The 25,553-nt window shown below is 51.3% G+C and overlaps 1 protein-coding gene and 1 long non-coding RNA gene across 13 annotated transcripts in view; both read left to right on the top strand.

Annotated features, from left to right (window-relative positions):
* The window catches only part of LOC116420375, a 32,145-nt gene extending 20,550 nt beyond the window's left edge, over positions 1-11,595 (top strand). The window contains exon 3 of the long non-coding RNA XR_004230652.1: positions 11,386-11,595. This is a non-coding gene — a long non-coding RNA (uncharacterized LOC116420375). The remainder of the gene's footprint in view (positions 1-11,385) is intronic.
* Positions 11,596-11,845: 250 nt separating this feature from the next.
* The window catches only part of ATP2B3 (ATPase plasma membrane Ca2+ transporting 3), a 106,380-nt gene continuing 92,672 nt past the window's right edge, over positions 11,846-25,553 (top strand). For all 12 annotated transcript variants that reach the window (XM_003774696.3, XM_003774693.3, XM_012553184.2 and 9 more), the window contains exon 1: positions 11,846-12,178. In XM_003774696.3, the coding sequence (XP_003774744.1) occupies positions 11,974-12,178 (205 nt within the window). In that variant the 5' untranslated portion in view covers positions 11,846-11,973. The remainder of the gene's footprint in view (positions 12,179-25,553) is intronic.

Raw genomic sequence — 25,553 nt, 5'->3', positions numbered from 1 at the left:
CACAAGAGACGGCTTGGGCTGGGGCTGGGAGCCGGGGCCCCGAGATCCTGGGGGCCCCTGAGATCCTGGGGGGCCCTGAGATCCCGGGGGGGCCCTGAGATCCTGGGGGGCCTAGCTCTGGAGAGCAGGCAGAGCTCCACACTCAGCTCCCGGCTGGTCCCTGACTTGCGAGTTTCTAGGGGTGTGGTGCCATACGGATGGGGAGACAAGGCCAGAAGCCTCGTTTTCCCTGGGAATGGCAGGGTCTGACCTGAGTATTTCAGCTCTCACTCCTGCTCGGTCCAGATGACAAAACGACCGGCCCAGCATTAAGATATGAGCCCAGTGAACCACCCTGACAGGGCGTGTAAATCCTCCCACTGCTCTTGTTGGCAATTAGGCCAGAGAGTCCTGTTTTCATCCATCACTCTACCAGTCCAGAATCATCAAGGGCTCCCCATTGCCTATTGGACCAAGGCCAGACTCCTTAGCCTGGCACTTAAAGACTCTGTGCTCTATCTCCAAACCCCTTTCTAGCCTTTCCTTGCATTGTTTCCCTACACAAAGCCAGTTCTCCCCTTCCCTGAAGCTGATCTCCCCAGCATCACACACACACACACACACACACACACACACACTCACACACCCCCCCACACCCGAGGCCCACTGCTGCCTTTGCACATCCCATGGTTTTTCCCTGAAAGGTCCCTCCTTTCTACTTTCCCCCTTTCCATTGTTTCTCAATGTCTACTCCCTCCATGAAGCCTCACCCATGCCAACAGCACAGTGACTGTTACCTCCTTGATGTACTGATGTGTGTCAGCGTGTGCCACACTCTCGGCTCTTCCGGACGGCCAATCCCCATCTCTAATTGAGTCCCGTCTCCTCAGCTAGCTTATGAATGCCTTGGCAGCAGGGCCGATGTCTCCCCCTCTACAGGGCCCAAGAGCAGACAATAGAAGCACCCGGCAAAAAACATTCGGCCTCGTGTCCTTGGCTGGAACAGGAAGTGATAAGATCTGAGAGGCTCAGAATCATGGGCTATTTTATCTTGGGCCATCTTCAGCTTTGACCCTTTGGTTACATGTTATTTCCAGCCCACCCCCAGTAGTTCCCTGAAGGCGGAAACAATCCAGGGGAGGTTGTTGCTGTGGCTGCCATTGTTGTCGTCGTGGTGTCGGAGGTGGCGGCGGTGCTAGTGGTTGTCACTGGTTCTGTATCCCCTGTGTGGTGCTTAACAAAGGCTTGTGTGGAGATCTGGTGTTGGTAACTCATGGCCATAGAGCAACTGGGATAACATTGGTGTTTTCAGAAATGGATTTTGAATCAAGAAGCAGCTTGGGAGGGTTGAAAAGACAGTTTCCCAAGTGTGACTCCTCTGGCAGCCTTTTGTCTTTGCGTTCAGAGGGCCCTTCAACTGAGGAGCCGCTGCGTTTTCTACCTATGGCTGCCCGTCCAACTGCAAAGCAGAATTTGAACACCAGACATCCTTCATCCACTTGGTTTTTCCTGTATGAATTGTTAGTTTGCTCTCCAACCCAGTTCAATACAACCCTCAAACCATGGATTAAGTGCCTACTATGTGCCAGGCACTCTGGATATAAAAACAAAATGAAAGTCAAACCCTGCCCTCCAAGATCGGCCTTCTTTGGTCGGCTTCTCCCCCAGGCTCCCTGTGCTGTTTCCCTAAGGGTTTGGGGGGTTTTTGCTTTCTAACCTTTTCAGTCTTCCTTTGGCACTGGGGATGGGGCAAAGGGAGAGGTCCCTTCTCTAGCCCTCACTCCTAGGGCATCCTATTCTTTCCAGAACCCGCCCTTCTCCAGAAAGCCATATCCCCTCTTCTTGGAGTCCATTTTTTCAAATTCCCCTCCCAAGTCTCCCAGCTCTAAAATCTCCTTCCCCCAGTCCCCCTACTCTACTGTCTTCAGCCCCACCAGCACACCCCCACCCCCTGGCTCCACTCTTTGCAGGAGACGTTTTTTGAATGGTGGCAAATTCTCTCAGGAAGTTTCATGAAGAAAGCTGGGCTGGGTACACACAGACAGCAACAGACATCCAAAGCCATGGTAAGGGGCGGGCGGGGCCTGGAGCAAGGCCAGGCGGTCAGCAAAAACGTAGCGAGCGCCTAGTATGTGGCAGGTCTTGGCCTACTAGGTGCAAATCGCTGGTGATCCAAAAGAACAAAGGCAAGGAATAAGAGCAATGGATAACTGCACTAGTACACTGAAATAGAAAGAGACTCAAATCCTGTTGGGAAGGTCTTCTGTGACAACTTCCATAAAGTCTAAACAAGGATGCATAGAATGAGAAAGGCTGGGTGCAGGGGGTGCTGGCTCTTGAGCCAATTGTTAAATTTCCAGTGTAGGCTTTGCCCTTTGCAAATAAGCAAATGCCACAAATTAGGGCTCGATTGATTTTGTTGTTTAGATTTAAAATAGTGATGAATAAAATGTGAATGATGCAGGTTAAAGCTAAAGGGGAGCCAGTTTTTAAATACCCGTCAGCACTGGATGGGTCAGTACTGGCAGTGCATGAAGTGAGACCATCTATCTACTGAAGGATCCAAATATAAGAGACCCAGAATATCAGTCTGGGATAGGGCTTCAGAAATCATCTCATGACCACCTTTCATGGAAAAACAGCGTGGAAGAGTGGACTGAGTATTGGCTCTAGAGTGAGGAAAAGCTACCTTCAAATCTAGCCTCAGACAGAAGCTTGTGTGACCCAGGGCAAGTTATTTACCTACTCCTTGCCTCGGTTTTTCCATCTGTAAAATGGGGGAAAAAAACTTACCTACCAGGATTGTTTAAGGACCAAGTAAGATAATGTATGTAAAGCAATTAATAAACTTGAAGGTGGTCAACAAATGCCATTTATTAGTATTTTACAGATGGGAACATTGCAGACAGTTGAAGGAATAGGAATTATCCGTTGTCACACAGTGAATTAATGGCCAGGTTCTAGTAGAACACAGGTTGGCCATCCAGGGCTCTGCATTTTTCTCCCTGCTCTATGTCCCCCCCGGAGATGCCTGGGTCCATCTCGATCCCTCTGGATCCATCTAGATAGCATTGGAGGGTCCCAGTCTTCTTTTTTTCATCCCCAGCATCCTTCCCCCATCAAGCTTGCCTTGAACTTTAAGCTTGTCCCGCTCCTCTCCCTTCTGAGACAAATGTCCACGGGAAAGTGACAAAGAGCAAATTTGACCCCCCTTCGAGGGAGCACATGCTCATTCTAAGAGGGGCCTTCTGGAGACAATGAGCAAAAATGCTTCTTTGGTGGAGATATCGAGCAAAGTGATAACTTGCTAGAGGAGCAGCCGTTTTATTACCCATCTGGCACCACTTGAGCTCCTGGTCAGGGTGGAGAGATGCCCTCCACAGGAAGGGAGAATGGGTCTCTAAATCACCCATTCCTTGTCCATCTCCACCTGGCGAAGCCTCCCCATCTCTCATGACCCAGCTCATGCCTTAGAGCTCAGAGTCACCATTTGACCCAAATCCATTCATTTTTTCACTCACTTATCGAGTATTTACTAAAGTACAAGGTTCGGCCATGCTGGAGGGCTCCCTTTCCAGTTGGGAAGACAGATCTCATTTCCAGGAAGCAACTAGAGACAAGCTAATAGAGCAGATTGAGGCAGCAAGAGCTCCCCTCAGATACTCAGCTCTATGAAGCCCTAGAATAAGGTGTTTCCCTCCCAGGAGCTCAGTTTCCTCCTCTGTAAAATGGCAGGATGGAATTCCCTAACGTCCAAGGGCCCTTCCGGCTCCCGAGCTTGCAGGTGAGGCTTTTCGGCAGCCTGTGCCTTAAAAAGAATTCAGAGCGGTGTTGCCAACAGTGCGGATGGAGATAGCACCGAACCGTCCTCACACGTCCTCTTAGAATTCCAATTCACAGCATGTAGACCTGGAAGACATTTGGGTTATGGTCTGAACAGAACTGTCAGACTCAAGGCTCCACCGGCAAACTCTCACATAAGGAGAAGCACATTCACATGTAATTGGGAGACATTTAACAAAATAAGTGGAAAATGCAGTCCACACAGAGAATGTTCTTTTGGGGTCTTTTAAGTCAATATGTTGCTCAGTCATGTCCAAGTCTTTGTGATCCCCATTTGAGGGTTTCTTGGAGAGATACCAGAAGGGTTCACTGTTTCCTTCTCCACATGAGGAAAGCGAGGCAAACAAGAGTGCTTAAAATCTACCAAGATCCAATGCATGAACCTCCTGGCAGTTTGAGGTTCATAGGAGGATCGAGTTCAATCTCCTCATTTGACAGGCATGGAAGCTGAGTCCCAAAGACGCCCAAGGGCTGACTTGGCTCTGACTCTAAATCCCAACTTGGTCCTGTGAGGGCTTCTAAGAAGAGGAGGGATAAGGAAGATGTGACTGAATGGTCCTGATCTCGTCTGCTTCTCGAATGTTAGAATGTCCACTCTGGGCATGTGGTTGGATGGAGCCAACGGCAGACCCCATTTATTTTAGCTTATAAACGAGGTGGGCCACAGTTTATGGAGGGAATAGAAGAAAGAGGAGAACCAGGTGTTGTCCTGGTTTCTTCCTGGAGTCTGATGGAGGATGGCATATGACCAAGACAAAACTCAGGGCTCAGATTCTCAGGTGATTCTGAGCTCCCAGCAGGTGGGATGAGCATGTGCTGGGGTGAGCATACAGCTTCCCAAGAGGTGACGAGTGAGGAGGTCTCTGGCCGCCTTCCATGAGAACTCTGGGCTCTCAGCTGGGCCCCAACACCCGGCCCTACCTGTTCAGTCCTACTTCCAGAGATCCGGCCCAACAGGACCAATGTGGTGTGATTGGCGATGGCTGTGATAGGCTTGTTTTCCCTCTACTGAGGTCTCGTCTTTGGTTTGGTTGACTTTCTGGTTAAAGGGGAGAGCAGGAAAATTAAAGCAGAGAGGTAAAGGAGGGAATTAGATTGGGGAATGAGTAACTTACCCAGAATTCAGTTTTTCTTTAAAAGGATGAGATTTGGGGGACCGGAGACTTTTGCCTGAGGAGAATTGTCTCTCCTAGTACCCTGTCTTGGCTTAAAGCTAGAACTCTTCTGGAGCCTCGGGGATTCTGGGAAAGCTGTGCGGGCACAGTCATTTCACAGAAATACAATAGAGAGGCCATCCTTGGACTCTGGGAGGGTCAGTGGCGGCCGGGCAGGTGGTCAGAATGGAGAGGGGCAATATGGGTGCAGACCCTGGAAGCAGAGTACCCGGGGTCAGATCTCACCTCTGGTACTTCCTATGTGACTCCTGGCAGATCACATCCATCCAAGCCTCAGTTTCTTTTGTGAAATGAAAGGATTGGCCTTGATGGCCTCTGAGGCCCCTCCCGGCTCTAGTTCTAGTTTACACTTTGTAAATGATGTTCTCCATCCCTGAACCACTGCTTCCCAGAAGCATCCCGCCCAGAATTGGCCATCGGGACTTAACAGGGACAGAATGGAGGGGAGGAACATAGACTGCCGCTGTTTGAATGATAGGTAAGTCTTGGCCTCCCAGCAAAGGTACCCCCCCAGAGGAAAAGGAGAGAGGGGGAGAGTTAAAAGGGATAGCAGCATCCCAGGCCTCCACCAAACAAAGAATATTCCTCTGGCGGAGGGCAGAGCGATGGGGGCACCTCTGCCAAGTAATCATAACAACATCAACTTATTTATAGGGCTTGAAAGCTTCCAGAGCACTTTAGCCACATAAAGCTCAAGGTAAGAAGCTGTTGGAAGCAAAGATGCTTAGGTAGAGGGGTAGGAAGGGTGGAGTTTCTGTCTAGATTTCTACTTATAAATAGCCAAGGTTCCTAAGAACCACAGTCACAGTCTCAGATGTGGCTGGCTGAGAAAACAAGAGGTTTGGGGCGCGGGGTGAAATGTTGAGTGAGCCTTCTGAACTTTTACGCTGTCTCTGGACCCCTCTGGCAGCTGAAACCTCCGAGGCCCTCCTCAGAGTCGGGCCCTCCAGTAAGTAAAGGAAAGGCTGCCTTTCGGTTAGAGATGGACGGACATGAAGATGGGGAGCGTCTTCCCCTTTGGGCGTGCGTGTCCTTTATGTGGGACCTCGGATTTAAAACTTTCCCTCCCCTTCCCCTCACTGTGCTGGGTCAGGGGTCAGGACGGTAATGGAGGTGACGTAGCACTGCCCTCCTGATATCTCATGGAACCCAGGTAGTGGAAGTACATTGTTCTCCCCACCTTAAGGATGGGAAAACTGAGAAAACTCCGAGGGGAGGAGAGTGACTCACGGTCTCCCACAGCGAGTAATTATTAGACTGGCAGTTTTCCCATTTATTTGTTGTTGAATTCTTGGTTCTCCCCAATCAAAGCTGAGGATTTCGGTGGGGATTTTGACCCCTTATATTTCCGAGAGATTGTTTTTTATTGACGCTTGTTCAGTTGCTAATCGTTGGCTTTAAAGAAATGGCCACCTGTCCCCCAGTCTAAACCTCGGCCTCCCTGAAGGCCGGTGCCCAAAGAGACCAACTGGTGCGGCTCCGGAATTCAATGACTCCGTGATCCCATGATTCTTTGAGCCGAGAATTCCATGCTTTTCAGAATCTGTGTCTGAGTCTCCTGGGTAACTGACTCCTTGAGTCCGGGGCAAGTGACCTTGGGAAGGTGTGTGCTCAGGGATGTCCTCTGCCGAAAGGTGACCGAGTTGCTGTTAGGGGCTAGTCTCGAGGGACTTCCGAGCCCCCTGCCTGTCGCCGGCAGGGGTGGGGGGAAGGAGGCAGAGGTGGCAGCTGCTGCTGCCCTGTCCCCACAGAAGGAGCCATTTGGCATTTTGCAGCATGTGCCCATGAGAAGGGGGGTGGGGGGATTGGGAGGTCTGTCTCTTTAAATCTATCTTTCTTTTTTCCTTTTCTATTCTCCCCCCCCCTTCATCCGCCTCCCTCCACTAGCACAAGTAGCAGAGCAGTGAGGGCCCTGGAGCTGCAGTGACTGTGCCTCTGAAATATTAATGAGGCCGTGCTCAGCCTCAGCTCCCTCCCCCCCCCCCCCGGCTCCCCGCCCTTCTTGGCTGAATGCAGGCCTTGTCCTTGGAACCATCCCCTTCCCTACCGGGTGGGCACAAAGGTGCGTCTGGCGGGGGAGGGTGGCGAGGAGGGCGTCGGACCCGGGGTGACCGAGGCACCCCGGGTCACGGACTCGTGGCCAAGGTCATGAGCTGCCCATTTGGGCACCAGCAGCCCCTGAAAAGCAGGATGGACCCCAGAGAGCCAAAGGATGACTGGGAGCCTATGAGAGCTCTGGCGTGGGGACTCCACTGTACACTTGGCTGCGTCCCCCACGGGGGGGGGCTCTGCCCCGGACACCTGCCCCGGCAGCGTTGGGGCACTCACCCTAGAAATCCTCCAGCCCAACCCACCCCTCCCCCAGGCCAGCTCTGCTACAGGCTGGTCAGCCCTGAGAGCCCGAGAAGGGCCAGTGAAGGGAGGAGCAGCCTTCCTGGGGTGCTGGGGAGGAGTGTGTGTGCTATGGATTCTGTATGTCAGCAACGTGTGAACGCCCAGATTTGTGCGCTGGCATGGGTGCGTGTGTGTGTGTGTGTGTGTGTGTGTGTGCGTGTGTGTGTGTAGGCAGCGTGCTGGTTGGTGAATAGAGATGTGGTGGGGGGCAAGTGGGAGTGCGTGTGTGCCGGGGAGATGTGGGGGTGCGGGAGATGGGGTCCTCCCTTCTCAACGTGGGCAGATTTCGCTCTTCCACTGCTTTGGTTTCGAGGGCTTGTGTGTACAAACCACGCTTGGGAGTGGGGGCGGCATGGCCACCTGAAGGGGTCCCAGGCTGCCCTGTCCGGGCCGCCCTCACTCGATGTGCCCGGTGGCTAGAGATGTCCATGCAGCGGACCTGCTTAGCAGGGGTGCTGCCTGGAGCAGCTATTGGGAAAAGGGCAGTTGTTGGGCTAATTTTCCCAAGTCCTCCTTCCCTTTTCCTGGGAGGGCCCAGAAGCGAGGCTCCTTCCCACTGCCTCCTTTCCAGGGTTCAGACATTCGTGGCACAAACCTGTATCTCTGAGGGCTGCTGCATAGAAGGTGTTACCTCACCCTCCCATCGAGGGGGAGGGAGAAAACTCCTGCAAAGCAGGGAGCACCTGTCACACTCATTGTGTCATTGGCTCCTTCCTTCAACAAGAAAGCCTGAGCATCTGCTCCATGTGGGCCCTGTATCGACGATCTGTCCTGAGGATAGAGAGCAAGAGTGGGGAGTAAGGAATGGAGTGCTGAGGCCAGCGTGTGTGTCTGTGTGTGTGTGTGTGTGTGTGTGTGTGTGTGTGTCTGTGTGTCTGTGTGTCTGTGTGTGTCTGTGTGCGTGTTTGGGAGGAGGATAATTCTCTGGGGGGGGGGCACTGTAAGGTGGGGAAGGGAGGCAGGAAGGAGCCCATAACATATGGGGGAAGGACAGGCAAGGAGCAGAGGCAAGCTGGAAGCCAGAGAGGGTGGGTGGGGTCAGGTTGGGGGGGCTGAGGAGCCACTTTGCTCAAAACGACCCCTTGGCTGTGGCCCCGAAGGGGAGCGGACGTTCCGTGGCTGAGGTGGGACCGAGCGCTCAGTGCTTGGAGAACTTTAGGAGTTGAACAGTAGGAAGTCTCGGGAGAATCCTCAGGAGGAGCAGAGCGGGCAGGCCCCACAACTGGCCAGAGCCTGGTGTGTTTTCAGGAACAGCCTGGCCTGGCCGGACCTGAGCTTCCCTCCGGGAGCGGGGCAGGAAGAAAGGCCGGAGCGCTGGTGGGGCCATCTCGGCGCTCTCCAAAGGCCCAGCTAAGGAGGCCAGACCTGCTCCCATGAGGAGGGACTCATTGAAGGGAACAAGGAGATCCAAAAGCCCCCCACCTACTGAAGGCGGCTTTTGGGGGAAGGGAGACTGCCGATTCCCCCTGGCCCACGAAGGGGCGATTCTGGTCGGCCAGCCCTGGTGCCAGCTGCTCCTTCTCACTCTCCTCCCCAGGCCTGCAGTTGGCAGCTGTTTTACTTCACTTGTAGGAATTGGCTGGGCTGTTAACCCCTCTGGCTCCTGTCGCCTCCCCCTATTTTCTGGAATTTGTGACTATTTAAATATAGATCAAGATCCAAAAGGGGGCTCAAGAGCCGTCCGGACCTCTCTCATTTGACAGAGGGGAAGATGGGAATATTTAAGGGTCAAGTGACTTGTCCAAGGTCATATGAGTAATGAGTTATCAGAGACCGGAAATATCTTTAATGTCAATAAGAGTCATGAGTTAGCTTCTGAGTACAAGAGCTCCTGAAATTCCCGATGCCACCTGTGGATTCAATATTCCTTTGTATTAATCAGGACAAGAGCCCACAAGGTTCCCTTGGGTAGAATTTTAAGGAAGGAGGACAGCAAGGGGCCAGATAATATACTGCGAAATAAATGTGCTTGCTAGTTGTATGATCTTGGCACCTCCCTCCCCCCTCCCTGGAGCTCAGTTTCCTCCTCTGTAAAATGAAGGAGTTGGCCTTGGAAGTCCCTTCCAGCTCCAGACTCCTCCCCCCAAACTTCTGCCGTTTCTACCCTGCTAATCCTCAATCCTGGTTTAGCCTCAACGTCCAGCCTCCCCACTCCTACTTCTGAGTCGCCGTGAGACGGTGCTGAAGGGGGCGCGCCATAGAGTCCCGCTATCTCCAACTGGTCTCTCACTACCACTGGACCCTTTCCCTGGTCTCCGCTCAGTCAGTAGAGGAGGTATGGGTGACAGAAGGGAGGAAGATAAAGCTCGGGACCAGGTGCTGCCACCGATAGAAAGGGAAGGAGTTGGGAGGAAGGAGGGACTGAAGTTGGCAGAGTGGTTGTGAGGATTGCTGGGACAAGGGTCTGCGGGAGAGAGCAGGGAGGAGGGAGGACTGACGGGCCCCTCCGGGACAGTAGGGCACTATGGGGAGAGACTCAGGGCTCGTGAGTGTGGAGGGGGGAGATGAGTGCTCACCTTCCTTCCTTTTCCCAGAGAAGGGGAGATAAAGATGAGCGATAGCTTGTCGCACTAGGAAGAAGACTTAGTGTCAAGTCTGAGCCCTGGGACCGTGAACAAGTCTGGTAATTTCGCTGCCCCTCGATTCTTATGAGAACGATCGTTCTGGTAGTGCTCCCTGCACCCCCTCCCTCCAGCAGTGTGTCTTGGTTGATTGACTGAACCCCGCCGGGCTCTGTGGCCCTCACAGCCTTGGATGGGGCTAGTTACAGTGGCGGCTCCAGCCGGCCGTGGGACTGCCTCTCTGTGGGCCCAAGTCGGCCTCCTATCCTCCGAGGCTCGGGGTATGGGCATTTCTATTTCATTTCAACCTTGAAGAAAGGAGGTTCAGCCTCCCCAAGGTCACACGGTTAGCAACGGCAAAACTGGGACCCGGCCCCAGGTCACCTGAGTGATAATCCAGCTTTTGACGAGTGTGGGCCTCAAAGAGCGGATTACGACCCCCCAAGGAGGTCACCTTGGAGAGAGAAGTTTCGATGAAATGGCAAGTGGGTGGAGACAGAAGCCTGTTTGTAAGGGATCGAGGAGGCAGTGGGTGGTTAGGAAGTGGAGGCAGGAGCTTAAACCACAAATCTGAGAGCTTGGCAGTGAAAGGGAGGAGAGGGAGGATGGTAGCTGGAGGACCCAGCAGGACCCAGTGAAAGTTTCCCCGAGACGGGGGAGCGCATTTGGAAGGCTGAGGGAAGGGAAGAGGAGAGATGAGTGTGAAGCGGGCCCCCCAAGAGGTAGGAGCAGATGGGTGGCAGCCCCACCGTGAGCAGCCGAAGCCCTCCCTGTGCCCCCTTCCCTCATCATCCGTTAGCAGGCACCAGGCTCACTGGTGTGGGCTGCCTCATTAGCTGTCATGGCACGCTGTGTCGTGAATGATGCGGCAGGAACCATGAGGGATGTTCGTGCGCGCAGAGCCCCACGTCATGTGGGAACGGGCAGAGCGAGGTGGCAATGAGGGGGAGGCACTGGCGCAGGGACAGGGGGGCTCCCGTTCCAAAAGGCCTTCCCATTAGGGTTCGGGGAACCTTCGAGGCATTCGACCGGTTGGCCAAGAGACATGGCCAGGGGTTAGGGAAGCCAGAAGTTTGGGAGGAGGAGGGCCAGGCTGCCGGGAACCCAGTCCCTGAAAACCGGGACGCCAGATGCCCTAACTCCTCAGCGATAACATAACAGCCTCAGCCTCTTTACAATTCGAACTCAGAGTTTGACTTGGACTAGGGACAGAAGTCAACTCACTTGTCTCAGATACAGGACCGAAACTTGACCTGGAGCCATTTAAGACGTGGACGTTCTTGGGGCGGGCACCTCAAACTCCTTTTCCAAACTAGGGCTGGGACTTGGGGACAGTTTGGTCCACTCAGAGCTGGACCAGAAGGGCCTACGGGGCTGGGGACATCCCTGGGGCTCCTCCGCCCCCTCTCCTTGACTCTTCTCTCTTTGACCAGGTTTTCCCAGTGCGGCGGAGACACCAGGTGTGCTAGATTGTAACGGGGATCCCCCCACCCATCTCCGAGAACAGCCTCGTCCATGGATCGGCCCCCTCTTCGGACCTCGACACACCACAGCGCTCGTGACTGTTAGCTGGCCGAGTTCCCAAAAGAAGATCGCTTCAGGCTTCTCCATAGCACGGAATCGTCGTTGCTGACCCCCTAACCAGGCACGTGGCTCACCCAGGCCACATGGCCCCTAAGGCCGGGAGGAAAGGTTGGGGGGTTCTGCCTGGGAAGGGTACCCAGGGAAGCCAGACTTGGGGCAGCTGAGTATGTCCATTCAACGATTCACCAAGTAAACGACCCCGAGAATCTGCTCACTGAAACCTGAGTTGATACGACTGTCTCGGTCATTTCGCTCCTGCTCACTTGGGCCTCCCTTCTTGTTCTCTGCTTTCCTTCTTGTTCCACCAGGTACTCCATATTGCTGCTCCGAGACCGCTCCGCTCGGCAGGGTTCCTCTTCCTCCAAGCAGCCCTCCCAGCAGATCCAGCCAAGTGCTAGCACCAAGCAAAGAAAGGGGTCACCAGTCGCCAAGGCAAGATGGGAGACGTGGCCAACAGCTCTGTCGGTCACCATGCCAAGAACCAGCAGCATGGAGCCAACCGGGCCGGGGGCTTCGGCTGCACCCTGCCCGAGCTCCGCTCCCTCATGGAGCTGCGGGGAGCCGAAGCTCTGCAGAAGATCCAGGAAACCTATGGGGACGTCAGTGGTCTCTGCAAGAGGTTGAAGACCTCCCCCACTGAAGGTAGGTGTGCGCCGTTCTCTGCCAGCCCTGATGGGGAATTGCCGGTCTGGAGCCCTTAGCCACCCAGTTGGCTGGGCACCGGAGGGCCGCTTCTCTACCTGCTTTCCACCCTACAAGCCAGGTACCCTCCTGCCACCATTTTCCGTCCCCCCCTTAGAGGTTCCCCCTTCCCATCTCCCAGTCAAAACTAACCCTCTTAGATTTCACGTCTTTAGGATCTCACTCTTGCTTTTCCAAATTTATCTTATGCTTCGGCCTGTACAAATAGTCTGTGGGTGCTAAGGGACTAAGGGACCTTTCCTCAGGTCATAGGAGTTAGAGCCAGGAGAGACTTCAAAGGTCATCGTGTCCTTCAAATGAGATCCCATTTGCAGAGAACTTAGCACAGTGCCAGCACACAACAGGCTTAATAAATGCTTAGCTCCTTCCTTCTTCTCCCTCATTTTACAAAAGAGGAAACTGAGTCCTAGAGAATCAGTGATGCGCCACTTACATATGGGCTCATAGGTTTAGAACCAGCAGGGATCTTAGAGGTGCAGCCCCCCCCCATATAATAGATGAGGAGACCGGGGGCCTGGGGGGTTAAGTAAGTTGCTCAGGATCACATAGCAGATGTCTGTGGTGACATTCCAACTCAGGCCTTCCCCATTTCAGGTCTGACACTCCATGCTGCCTTTCTCTGGGTAGATGGGGATGGGGGGAGAGGTGGGAGAGTATTGGGGAGGTGTTTTTCCCCCAAGTCTGTGATTCTGCAAAGGAAGGCGTTCACTTCACAATATGGAAACCGAGGGGAGGCATTAAGTGACTTGGCCAAGATCCCTCAGGTAGCAAGTCACTGAACCAAGACCCTCTGGGTAAATATATTTAGAATGGCCGGGGCATAGTGACGGGGGAGACACTCGGGGGCAGACGCGGCCGCCAAATCTCCCACAGAGTAGAGCAGCCACTCCTCTCCACGATTCCTCCAACGAGGTTGGAGGCCATTGTTTTGGCCAACAAGGGCTGAACGAGCCACATTTTCCCTTCCCTGGAAGAGATGGTGGCTGAGCCGGCCCCTAACAAAAAGGTGAGATTGGAATATGGGAAAACGAGGAGGAAGGGCATTCTAGGAGGAAGCACTGCAAATAAATGTGAGGAGGGGAAGGGGACCCAGCAGGTGCAGAGGAATGGCTAGAAACCAGTGAATGGGCGACTGAGGGAGAGCCAGGTGGAAAAGATTGGTTAGGGGAGGATTGCAATGGGCTTCAGGTGCCAGACTAAGGATTGTTGACTAGTAGATGGCCAGTGTGCATTCTCGACTCGAAAGCTTGGTAAATGTGCTGTAGTGAACATTGAGACCGGTTTGTTATTCTTATAAATGGGTAATTTTGAAAAATCCTCCCCACCTCGTAGATTAAATATTCCCCCTGCAATGTCATTAACGCTATTTCCTTGTCTGGCGATTCGGCCATCCCTTTTCCTGCACAGACTGCGAAGGTCAACTCCCGTATGGTTTCTGGGCCAATAACTAGAGCCCTGGGATTGTAGACTAAAGCTGAAGGAGCTTCAGGAGTTAACATATCCACTCCCAACCCTCCCTCCCTTGTTTTACAGAGAAGGGAACTGAGGCCCCCAGATGGAAGGGAACTTGCTCAGTGACACACAGGATCCTAGAGCTAGAACTAGAAAGGCAACAGAGGCTATCCGATCTACCGCCCTCATTTTACAGAGGGTAAACTGAGGCAGAGGGCAATGAGGTGACCTGCCCAAGGTCACACAGCCGATAAGAGCCAGAGCCAGGATTTGAACATAAATCCTCTGACTTTATTTATATTCATTTTTCTTTCACACTGCCCCTCCGTTAACATTGACTTGCCATGTCATCACATTCGTGAAATTAAATTAACAGAACAAAATCCCACATTAATGAGTTTGGGCTGTGAAATGAGGATAAAGGTACCTTTTTGGAGCCTGGTTTCCCGTCCCAGGGGTGGGTGGATTTGATTCCATTTGAAATGAGGAGCTTTGGGAACAGTCCGTGCCAAGGCCCTTCCCAGGACTGTAGGGAAAATATGAAATGAGCTCAGTAGCAAACAAATTGATCTCCCCCCAACCTTCTACCCCATCACCCCACCCACAGCTCTTTCTTATTCCTCACGTTTCCATCCACCTCAAGTCTTGTCCAGTGGACCCGACAATGTTTGTAACCCCTGTCCCTTTCTTTCTTCTACCATGGCCCTTATCACTGACCTTTCAAGGCCCTTCTCTCAAGGTTCCAGCATCTCCCCTCCCCATTCATCTTCCCGATGATCAAATTTAGCCTTTTGGTGGGACTATCTTCCATTTGTTCCCAGAATCCCTGCTTCCAGCTCTGTAGAGCTAACCCAGCAAAAGCAAGAAAAATGGATTCACATCTGGGTTCTTCCATTAACATTCTAGTCATATGGGAAAATCGCTTTTCTTCTCGGGGCCTCAGTTTTTCCATCTGTGAAATGGAGAGGAGGGAATACTAGCCATCCGTCCCATCCATCTCACAGATCTGTTGGGAAGCTTGAATGTCAGCGGGAAAGCGCTTTGGCAAAGTTGAAAGGGTGAGACAGATGGAAGGGGTGGATGTTGTTTTTCATGACGAACCCTTCTGGGATCTGTTCCCTGCGGAGCATTTTGAGCTCAGGGGATGATTCTGGAGAGTCACACAGTCAGTCACCCACCCTTCAGGTGGGGCTCTGCTGTGTCCCCAAGCCTAACTGCACCCACTCGCTTCTCCAGCAGAGGCCCGCTTGCCCAAGGAAGGGCCCGATCTGATCCTTGTATTTACCTTGGGGTCCCCAGTCAGTCATCTTCATCACTTCCCAGGGGCGGGATGGGGATTGAAGGCTCCCTCAGGGGGCTTGCACTGAATCCCTGAGTTGGGAGATGATAGTACAAGAGAGGCCCTCCACGACATCCCTGACAGGAGACCATCCGGCCTCGGCTTGAAGTCATTCCCAGGGGCTAGGCCGCACCTTCCTGCGAAGGTGTTGCCCTCTGCTTTTCAGTAGCTCTCCTCTTTCTGAGGAAGTTCTTCCCTGATATCAGATGGGAGGACTCCTGCGGTGGGGAGCTAATGCCACAAGGTGGTCTGCAGTGTCCTCTCAGCCCAATAGCCAGTCCTTGCTTTGTCTTCTGCATGCATTTCCAAGGCCTTTCTCAGCCTGGTCTCTTGTCCAGATGCTCTCGAGGTTAGAGGGGCCTTAACTTACAGTCGCAGCTGAAATACAGACTCTGGGCAGGACAGATTATAGCAGGCCTCTGTGGAACCTCCCCGGATTCAGACACCGCAGCCTAAAGACCCCATTCTCTTTCTTGGCGCCGAACCACACACTTGACTCATTGATCTTGCAATCCACTAGCCCCCCACCCAGATCTTTTTCAAATGGACTGCCATCTAACCATGATGCTGAACTTTTTGAGACCCCAGAGCACAGCTTTTTATATTTATTCCCATCAAATTTCTTCTTCCTAAATCCAGCCCAGTGTTCTAGCCCATAAAGACCTTTAGGGATCCTAACTGTTGTCCATTCCTGCCTCGCTTTGTATTGGAGAAGCTTGCCCTCAATGGCCAGGCCCTGGCCTAGGGCCCCCACGGGGACTTCTTTCCAAGTTGCCACCAAACAATCCATGATCTCCTTTGAGTGAAGCCAAAGCGGTGCCTTGAGTCCTCAGCGTGCACACGCACGGATGCTCACAGCCTTTCGGCCTCCGCCACCCACTCGCATTCACACTCAGACATGCACGCATGTCACAGGAGGATTCCTATCACACAGACACCATCCCCCTCCGTTCGGACTTTTGTCTTTCCCAGGTGTCGCTACCCTGCCTCAGTTGCCTTCTCAAACTGAAACTTGTTAGAACCTTGTTTTCTTCTTACCCTAGAACAGTGGTTCCCAAAGTATGGTCTAGAGAATCCTGGGGCTCTCTGAAACCCTTTTTGAGGGTCTACAAATTCAAAAATAGTTATTTCCAATATGGTAAATGTCTATAAATATAACCCAGATAAACAAAAACGCTTTGGAGAGATCCTCAATCATTTTTAATAGAATAAAGATACTGAAAATAAAAGTTTGAGAACCACTGACCTAGAACATAGCTACCGAGAATTTCTTATTCTAGACCATATCCCCACTATTCTATTCTCCTCTCCCAGCGTTGCGTTCCATCCAGGGATATCCATTTTGAGATGATGTTCAGGGTGGCCACGTTTTATTCCCTTCCTGACCGAACTTCCGACTCTCCATCCTCCGACAAGATACGTGTGAATATGTGTACGTGTTGTCACAGGACAAGATTCCTGGGCTCCCCAGGGCCGGCATGACCAACTCCCTCATTTATTGGGGGAGAGCCCCCTCCCACTGCATGGAGCTACCCGCTCTGCCTTTGTGGCCTTAGAGAGTTGTCTGGAGCTCTAGGCCCAGGAAGGAAAAGTTATTTGCTTAAAGTCACACATAGAACCCTGCATCTAGAGCTGGAAGGGAGTCACTTAATCCAACCCCCTCATTTTTCAGAGAGGGAAACTGAGGCAGGGGAGGGAAAGTGACTTATTCAAACACAGATCCCCTAACTCCAAAGCTAACACCCTTTAACTTGTAAACACTACTTCCCTCCCCATTTCTTTCCTATAATATTCGGTCTACTCAGCCATTAGGTTGCACTAAGTCAGCTGAAGGAGGGCCACCATTAAATCCTCCTATCCCTAAACTGGGATCTGAATGAGATTTCCACTAAAATCCTAGGTTCAGAGCAAAATGCTTCAAATCTCTGTAGTTGGGAGTCTCACTAGCTTCCCCATGCAGGAGCCCCCTTTCCAACCTCCAGTCCCTCTATGTGGTCACCGGGCCTCTGTTGGACACTTCTAGCTGAGGGATGTCACTTTCCTCTTTTAGTTAGGACTCAATAACACTAAAGAGGGAACTACAGAAGCTGCCTGGGATGTCTACCGGTGATGGGACCCTGGGCAAGCCACTTGAAGCCTCGTGGCTCCAGGAAACTCCCAGAGATCACCAGTGGGTTCCTCCCGGCACTGGCAGAAGTGTCATTAGCGATCACAGGTCGGCTAAGCCGCTGCCACCAAAGGCCTCTTTCGCAGCCTCGTTGCTGGGCAGGAAGCCCCGGGCTCCACAAGCAGAGGCCGAGATTGGGCGTTAGGTGATTATGAAGAGTTCACTGTGTTCGAGGCACTGTGTCCCTTCATCCCCAGCCCTTAGCACAGAGCCTGGCACGTGGTGGGGGCTTAATGAATCCTCCCTGAGGGAGTAAACTAGGCCCTAGGACTCTTGGCATTTGGAATCTACCAAGAGGACAGCCTTTAAACCCAGTCCCTGTGCCAAACCGGAGATGCCTGTCGTGTGAGAACCACTCTCTCTAATTTGGCAGGTTGATCACTGGGGAGACTCTACTAAGTCGAGAGAGAAAAGGGGATCCAAAGCGTTCCGGGAGGGGAATCCCCATCTGTACAAAAGCAGGCCTTGGAGACTCTCCTTGATCTTTCAAGAGCAGAAACTAAGAAAACCAGGCAGAGTTAGAGAGGTCGTGTCTAGCCCAAGGCAGTTACCCTGGTTAGTCCTCATGGCATCTCTAGGAAAGCCTCACCTGGCCAAGAAACGGCCAGTCAGGCCTGTGCCCATAGAAGCCACCAAAGGTTTTCAGCATTTGAGAAGGGGACTTTCTTTCTTTTTTTTTTTTAATTTAATAGCCTTTTATTTACAGGTTATATGTAGGGGTAACTTTACAGCATTAACAATTGCCAAACCTCTTGTTCCAATTTTTCACCTCTTACCCCCCACCCCCACCCCCAGATGGCAGGATGACCAGTAGATGTTAAATATATTAAAATATAAATTAGATACACAATAAGTATACATGACCAAACCGTTATTTTGCTGTACAAAAAGAATCAGACACTGAAATATTGTACAATTAGCTTGTGAAGGAAATCAAAAATGCAGGTGTGCATAAATATAGGGATTGGGAGTTCAATGTAATGGTTTTTAGTCATCTCCCAGAGTTCTTTCTCTGGGCGTAGCTGGTTCAGTTCATTACTGCTCCATTGGAAATGATTTGGTTGATCTCATTGCTGAGGATGGCCAGGTCCATCAGAACTGGTTATCATATAGTATTGTTGTTGAAGTATATAATGATCTCCTGGTCCTGCTCATTTCCCTCAGCATCAGTTCGTGTAAGTCTCTCCAGGCCTTTCTGAAATCCTCCTGTTGGTCATTTCTTACAGAACAGTAATATTCCATATTATTCATATACCACAATTTATTCAACCATTCTCCAACTGATGGGCATCCACTCAGTTTCCAGTTTCTGGCCACTACAAAGAGGGCTGCCACAAACATTCGTGCACATACAGGTCCCTTTCCCTTCTTTATGATCTCTTTGGGATATAAGCCCAGTAGTAACACTGCTGGATCAAAGGGTATGCACAGTTTGATAACTTTTTGAGCCTAGTTCCAAACTACTCTCCAGAATGGTTGGATTCATTCACAACTCCACCAACAATGCATCAATATCCCAGTTTTCCCGCATCCCCTCCAACAATCATCATTATTTTTTTCTGTCATCTTAGCCAATCTGACAGGTATGTAGTGGTATCTTAGAGTTGTCTTAATTTGCATTTCTCTGATTAATAATGACTTGGAGCATCTTTTCATAGGACTAGAAATAGTTTCAATTTCTTCACCTGAGAATTGTCTGTTCATATCCTTTGACCATTTTTCAATTGGAGAATGGCTTGATTTTTTATAGAGTTAATTCTCTATATATTTTGGAAATGAGGCCTTTATCAGAACCTTTGACTATAAAAATATTTTCCCAGTTTATTGCTTCCCTGAGAAGGGGACTTTCAAACAGCGGGGCTTCTGGTCCTTGCTCGGAGGCCTGAAACAGCCAGTTCACCAGCCATCTCTTTTCTACTGATCAGTTAGCTGAGGATTTTCAGTAATCATCTCCAGACCCATTTCTGCATAAGGTAATGCAAGGAGCAGATAGACCACTTCTTGCCTCTGTGATATTGGGTACCCTGGGCCACACTGTCTTCCTCTGTAAAATGAGGGGATTGGACCGGATCTCCTCTGATGTCCCTTTCAGGTTGAGGGCTTTAGGACCAGCCGTCTTGGCCATCCTCTGGCTTAAAACCAATGGCCTTCCTCCCAGTTCTTTGACTTTTCTCTCTTTCTGACCCTTATATTAGTCTTGTGGATTCTCGCATTCTCTCCACCCTGGTCTAGGCACCTGCCACCTCTCACCTCCTATGGCTCTTCCTGGCTCCAACTGATTCCCCTTTCTGATCCATCCTTCATATTTTGGCCAGAATAATCTTCCTTAGGGGCCTTTCTGATCATGATACCTGCTCCCAAAACCCTTTGATGGCCCCCTATGGCCTACCGAATGAGGTCCAAATCCTTGATGTTGATATAGGCCTTCCACAATCTCCTCCCACCAAGGAGCTTTCCATCGTATCCTCCTGCTCCTTTCATACCCCCTTCTCCTAAGGTGCCAAGTACATACGAGGGCTAGTCGCTACCTCGTGCTTGGACACATCTCCTCAACGGGGCCGAAAGCTCCCCAGGAGGACAGCCTGAGTCTCCCTCTCCTTCTTTGCCCCGGAATTGATGAGATTAAGACCCTGACCAAGGGAGAAGTCAGATTGGTGAGACCAGAAACTTCTGGAGGTCGGCCATAGCATTTTTTCTCTGCATTCCCAGTCACAAGCCCAGCTTGTTCTAGTTGGAGCTTCAGAAAAACCAATACAACTGAGCTTGGGCTTCAGGTTGAGGCCAGTGGCCAGACAGGAAACAGGCAAGGAAATGAGCGCCGGTGCGTCGGTGTGAGGAAACTATGAAACCAGGTATAAGGAAAGGAGCCCAGGTGTCCAGAAATGAGCTCAGGTGTCCAGAAAGGAGCCCAGGTACCTCTTTACCCTGGCCTCACTAATAGTATTCTCCCTCTCTCTGCCCCCTCTCTGCCCCCATGGCTTCTTCAGAAAAGCAACAGGAACGAATGGCTAATCCTGGGAAACCCTTCCTTTACCTCTCAGCCTTGTTCAGTATTTCAAATGTCAGGGCCCTCAGGAGCTTGTGGGTTTCTGGTCTGGGCCTGGAGTCCAGAAGGGAGGGGGAGAAGAAGGGGGAAGAGGAGGAGAAGGAGAAAGAGGAAGAAAAAAGGAGCAGGAGGAGGAAGAAATGGGGAAGAAGAGGAGGAAGGGAAGGAAGAAGAGGAAGAGAGGGGATGAGGGGGAGAAGAGGAGGAGGGGAGGGGAAGAAGGCTCAGAGGCTGGAAACTAAGCCCAGGTGAGAGGCCCCCTCTTCCTTTGGATACCCGAGCCCTAATCCCCACTGTGCCGTCTGTGTAACCCTCAGTTTGCTCCTGTGTGGGGCTGCAGGAGATGATCTCTAAAGGCCCTTTCAGCTCCGACAATCATTGCTTCTAATCTGATTCCTGTGGCATCTGGCTGCCTGACATGGGCAAAGTGCCCTGTCTGTGTCTGTGCCACCTGGCCAGCCCCTGCCCCCACTATGACTCATTTGCTGCCCTATCCTTCCTAGCCCTTGGAAGCAAGGAGGCAAGGAGAGGTGGGAGTCAGGGGGATGGGAGATCTCTCCTTGTCTCCTCTCCCTCTCCTCCTTCCCTCTTAGTTCTTCTTTCCCTTCTCTCTTCTGCTTTCTTCCTCCCTTTCTCTCCTCCTCCTTCTCTTCTCCCCTCTCCCTCTTTTCCCTCCTTTCTCTCTTTTCCCTCTTCCCCTTCCTTTCCCTTGACCTTTCCCTTGACCTTTTCCTCCCCTCTCCTCTTTCTCCTGCCCTCCCATCTTCTTTCCATCACCCGTCCCTTCCCTGCCCCACTTCTCTTTCCTTCAGCCTCCCTCCTTCCTTCGCTCCTCATCCTCTTTCTTACCCCTTCCCCCTCTTTGACCTCACTAGCTCTTGGGAAATCAGCCCATCCCTGCCTGAAGTTGGACGGGAAAAAAAAGAAAAAAAAGGACGGAGAACAGGAACTGAGAAAAGAAAAATGAATACACAGAAACAGAGAACTTAGAATAAAGGGAGGAAGGGAAAAAGACACTAATGGAAAAATAGTAAAACTGGGCTGCACATCAAGGGGCAAAGATGCCAAAGAAGGGACCAAGTGAACTGTCCTGCCATGGGTTGCCACTTTCCTTCTTGGACCAAACAACCACCAACTTTCCCCTAAATGGACTCTAGGGCGGTGGCTGCTCTTTGCCAAGGGGCCTGGAGAATTTCCCCCACTCTGTTTAGCCAATTCCCGGGGCCTGGGACAACCCTCCCCTCTTTCTGAGGGTAAATCCCCCAGCTGCCTATTAGCAAAGGGCCAGTGGGAGATATGGTGGCTGGGGCACAAGCTGGATTTGGGAGATAGAAGGGGCCAAAGGGATCCTGACTGTAATCCCTCTCTGTTCCTCTTATCCTCTGTTCCTTCCTAATCACCCGAGCATCTGATCCAACTTGCATCTGAAGGTGAATCTCTTCACAAACGTCACCCAGGAAAGGATGGATAGCCTCCCAGGATAGGAACAAGGGAGGGAAAAGAAACCGGCACTTATTAAAAAGCCTATTATGTGCTGGGTACTATGCTAAATGCTATACAACCTAACGGATCTCACTCGATCCTCACAGCAATCCTGGGAGGTCAGTGCTATTCCAATCCCCATTTTACAGTTGAGAAAACTGAGGCAGAGGCTGATTTGCTGGGAGTCACACAGCTAATAAAGGCCTGAGATAAGATTTGAATTCCAAGCCGATGCTTTCTCTACTGAGCACCTCAAGACGAAACGTTGTTTAGGGAAATTTCTCCCTTACGTTAAGTTTTGCCTCTCTGATGTACACAGAATGCTCCAGAGTCCTTGCTACCTCTCCATAGTTGGGGGAAACAACAAGAACAGATCTACTTTTCCTTCTTTGCGACCGCATTAAGATACTTCGAAGACAGGTCCTGAGGCTCTCCAAGTCTTCTCTTATCCCTCATGTGTTCCTCATTTGTTCCTCATGTGTCACTGTTGCCACCATTTTCTTCCTTCCTCTCTGACACTTGTTTTTAAACCTCCTTCCCAGAAGGCTCCATCCCTCAGCAGTGCTGTGTTAGGGGACAGGGAGCCCGCTGGCACTCACTGACCCAGCATCCTTTGCCAACGTCATCTCCAGTACTCGCAGGGAACTTACTTTCACACAGAACAGGACCTGGGGTTTCACTGGCCCTGGAAAATCCCAGAGGAAGAAATGCCTTCCCCTTCTCTTCAACAAAATTACCCTGAGTATTAAGAGAAATACTTGACTTGCCCCAAGATCATAATGTTAGATGTCAGATGAGGAATTCGAACCCAGCTCTCGTTCTCTCTCTCTCTGTCTCTCTCTCTCTCTCTCCTCTCTCTTTCCTCTCTCTGTCTCTGTCTCTCTTTATCTCTGTCTCTGTCTCTCTCTTTCTCTCTCTCTCTGTCTCTCTCTGTGTGTCTCTCTCTGTCTCTCTTTCTCTCTCCACTGTCTCTCATATTCTGATATGCACTGTGCCAAATGGCAGGCTTTTGACAGGTTGCTACCAACACTACCCCTGCCTCACTTCATGGGCGCTCTCCAGTTTGACTCTGGTCAACCTGTCAGTGCTCTATAAGCAGGCTGCCTAGTGTATAGATAAGAGACTTGGATTCAAGTGCTGCATCTGATACATCCTGGCTATTCTGATACATCCTGGCTGTGTGACCCTAAACAAGTCACTCAACCTCTCAGAGCTCTATAAGTTGACTCTTTCTGCCTATAACTTGGATTCTGCCCCCAAAGCGTTCTTCAGCAGCATCCCTCCAGCCTAGGCCCCAGAGGCTGGGGAATCCAAGAGCACCCAGAACTGAACACAGTAGTCCATGTTTGCTGACTGGGGCTGAAGGGGCCTTCCTTATTTCATACCCCTGATTCTTAGTGAGACAGAGACCCCCAGATCTTTTTCAGACAAACTGACCGACTAGGCTTCCGCCCCCACCCCCATAAGTGTGGAGGCAATTGATGGTCGGACATAGCAGTAATGATTCTATGCCCCCCCAGATCTGTGCCAAGGTCTCTTGGGATCTTTCCCATCTCATGTGCCGGCTAGCCCTCCCAGTTTCATCGTTTGGTAAGCACACCATCAATGTCATTGATTAAAAAAAAATTGACTGGAAGAACAAGGCCAAGGACAGACTCCTAGGATGCCTCTTTCCAGCTCAACTCCAATATTCTTCTTCTGTAATTTGATACTCTGTGATCTCATCCAGGAAGTGAGCCCTGAAGTACCCCTGTGTGCCCCCTGGTGGGACCTAGGAATAATATAGCTTGACCGGCTTTGTTAATCATCCATAGTGTAGGGGATGCTGGGACTTGGTCCTCTCTAAGTAGTCAGAACGGGGTGGGGGCTGCCACTCAGTGAACATCACCCAGATCTTCCTCTGCCACCTTATGTGCGTTTCCCAGATGTCTTCTCTTCTGGCTTTGGTCTCTGGCCCCCATCCTTAGGCGCACCCATTCCTTCTTGTCCCCGTGCTGGGTCAACAGAGTCTCTGATGGCAGTCATGATTTTAGTAATCAGTTCGATTAGATTCAATAGAATATACTAAAATAAAGAGAAAATTACCGATATGCAACAACTTCCCCACTTCCTCAGGAGTCAAAATGCGGTTCCAGTCGGTCTCTATTGGCTGAGGCCTCCCTGAAGCCAGCCTGGGTCTTGAGGCCATCGAAATCAGTGCGTGGCCACAGACAGTGGCAGGTTGGGGCGTCGGGAGACGCGGTCTCAGCTCCCGGTAGCCGCCAAAAGTTGAAGCCGAAAAGGTTATTTTCCCATTGCCAAACAGGGCTTTTGGGAGCTGGAGCCGCCCCCTCTGGGAAGAGCCCCCGTATGATGAGTGTCTCAACTGAGCTTCACAAGAATTTTAAGAAGTAGGTGCTGTTACTATCCCCATTTTTACAGATGAAGAAACTGAGACGGGCAGAAGGGAAAGTGACTTGCCAAGGGTCACACAGCTACGAAGTATCTGAGGTGCATTTGAACTCAAATCTTCCTGCCTCCAGACTCGGCGCTCACTCCACTGCGCCACCTAGCTGCATGGAGACAGAGCCAGATAAGCAGGCTGCGTAGTGTAGCAGATAAGGGACTTGGATTCAAGTGCTGCATCAGATACATCCTGGCTATGTGACCCTAAACAACCTCTTAGTACTCTATAAGTTGCAAAAAAAGATGCCAACCTGAATTGGCAGAGGGAGTTTCCTCACCCGAGAGTTCCCTCTACTAATGAAATCCTGAAGAGGTCCAGTCTCTAACCTATTAGAGATCCCTATATCAAAGGGCTTTTGTGTATCTAAAAGATCTCTCCAGTCTTATTAAATCAGAAATTCAATTCAGTTCAATGTTGTGCCCAGCCCCTAGGCTCCAGGGGGAAACTGAGGCAGGACAATTTGCTACTCTGTCTGGCGAGGGTGAAAGAGAAAAACAGGCTCCTGTATGAGCAAGGGCTAGCCTGGGGGGGAGAAGGGAGGGACAGGAAGGGCTTTGACGTGAAGAGGTACTGGAGTGGGAAAAGCTGAAGAGTTAAGCAGGGACTGCTGGGACTTTCTTCTTCAGGCATCTGGGAGGCTTTGGAAGGTGATGTGCTACAGCCACAGGTGCTCTGGCTTGGGCATTCGGACCCAAGTCCCAGAAGCAGCTTGCTGATTTGGGGCGAGGCGCTGAACCTCGATTTCCTGGGTCACAGGATGATCTCCAGCTAGAAAGCCTCCAAAGTGGGGCATAGCCGCCATCACCTTCCTCCTTTGGGTGGCTTAGTATGGGACCCCAGTCTCCTCCTCTGTAAGGGGGAGCCCTCTGCTGGGACTGCTCACCTAAAAGATAAAGAACATAGAAGTCCTCTGGCCAAAAATTACCGTGATTGTAGAAGTAATATGCATTTGTAAAGCTCTCCCAGGTTTGCAAAGCATTATGGGAACTAGGGCTTACTGGAGCCCCACAACACCACTGGGAAGCAAACGTGGCTGGGACTGGACCAGTATAAAAAGGAATTCCCTGGAGTGGCCACTTTATTTGAACTTTCCCTGCATGGTTTCATTGACCTGGAACCAATTACCACGTTTTACATGATCATAGGACCTAGTAGGGACAATGTAGTATTTAGAGGTTCAGGCTCGAGTTCAAATGCAGCCTTGGACACACACGAACTGTGTGACCCTGGGCAAGTCATGTGCCCTGTTTGCCTCAGTTTCCTCATCTGCAAAATGAGCTGGAGAAGGAAATGGCAAATCAGTCCTTTATCTCTGCTAAGAAAAGCCCAAATGAGGGAGACTGAACAATGACTGAAAGGAAACAATGATAATTTCCAATAGTG

The sequence above is a fragment of the Sarcophilus harrisii genome, chromosome X, assembly GCF_902635505.1.
Source record: "Sarcophilus harrisii chromosome X, mSarHar1.11, whole genome shotgun sequence".
NCBI lineage: Eukaryota > Metazoa > Chordata > Mammalia > Dasyuromorphia > Dasyuridae > Sarcophilus > Sarcophilus harrisii.
The sequence above is the reverse complement of the archived record's forward strand: the minus strand, read 5'-3'. Positions and strand labels throughout refer to the sequence as shown.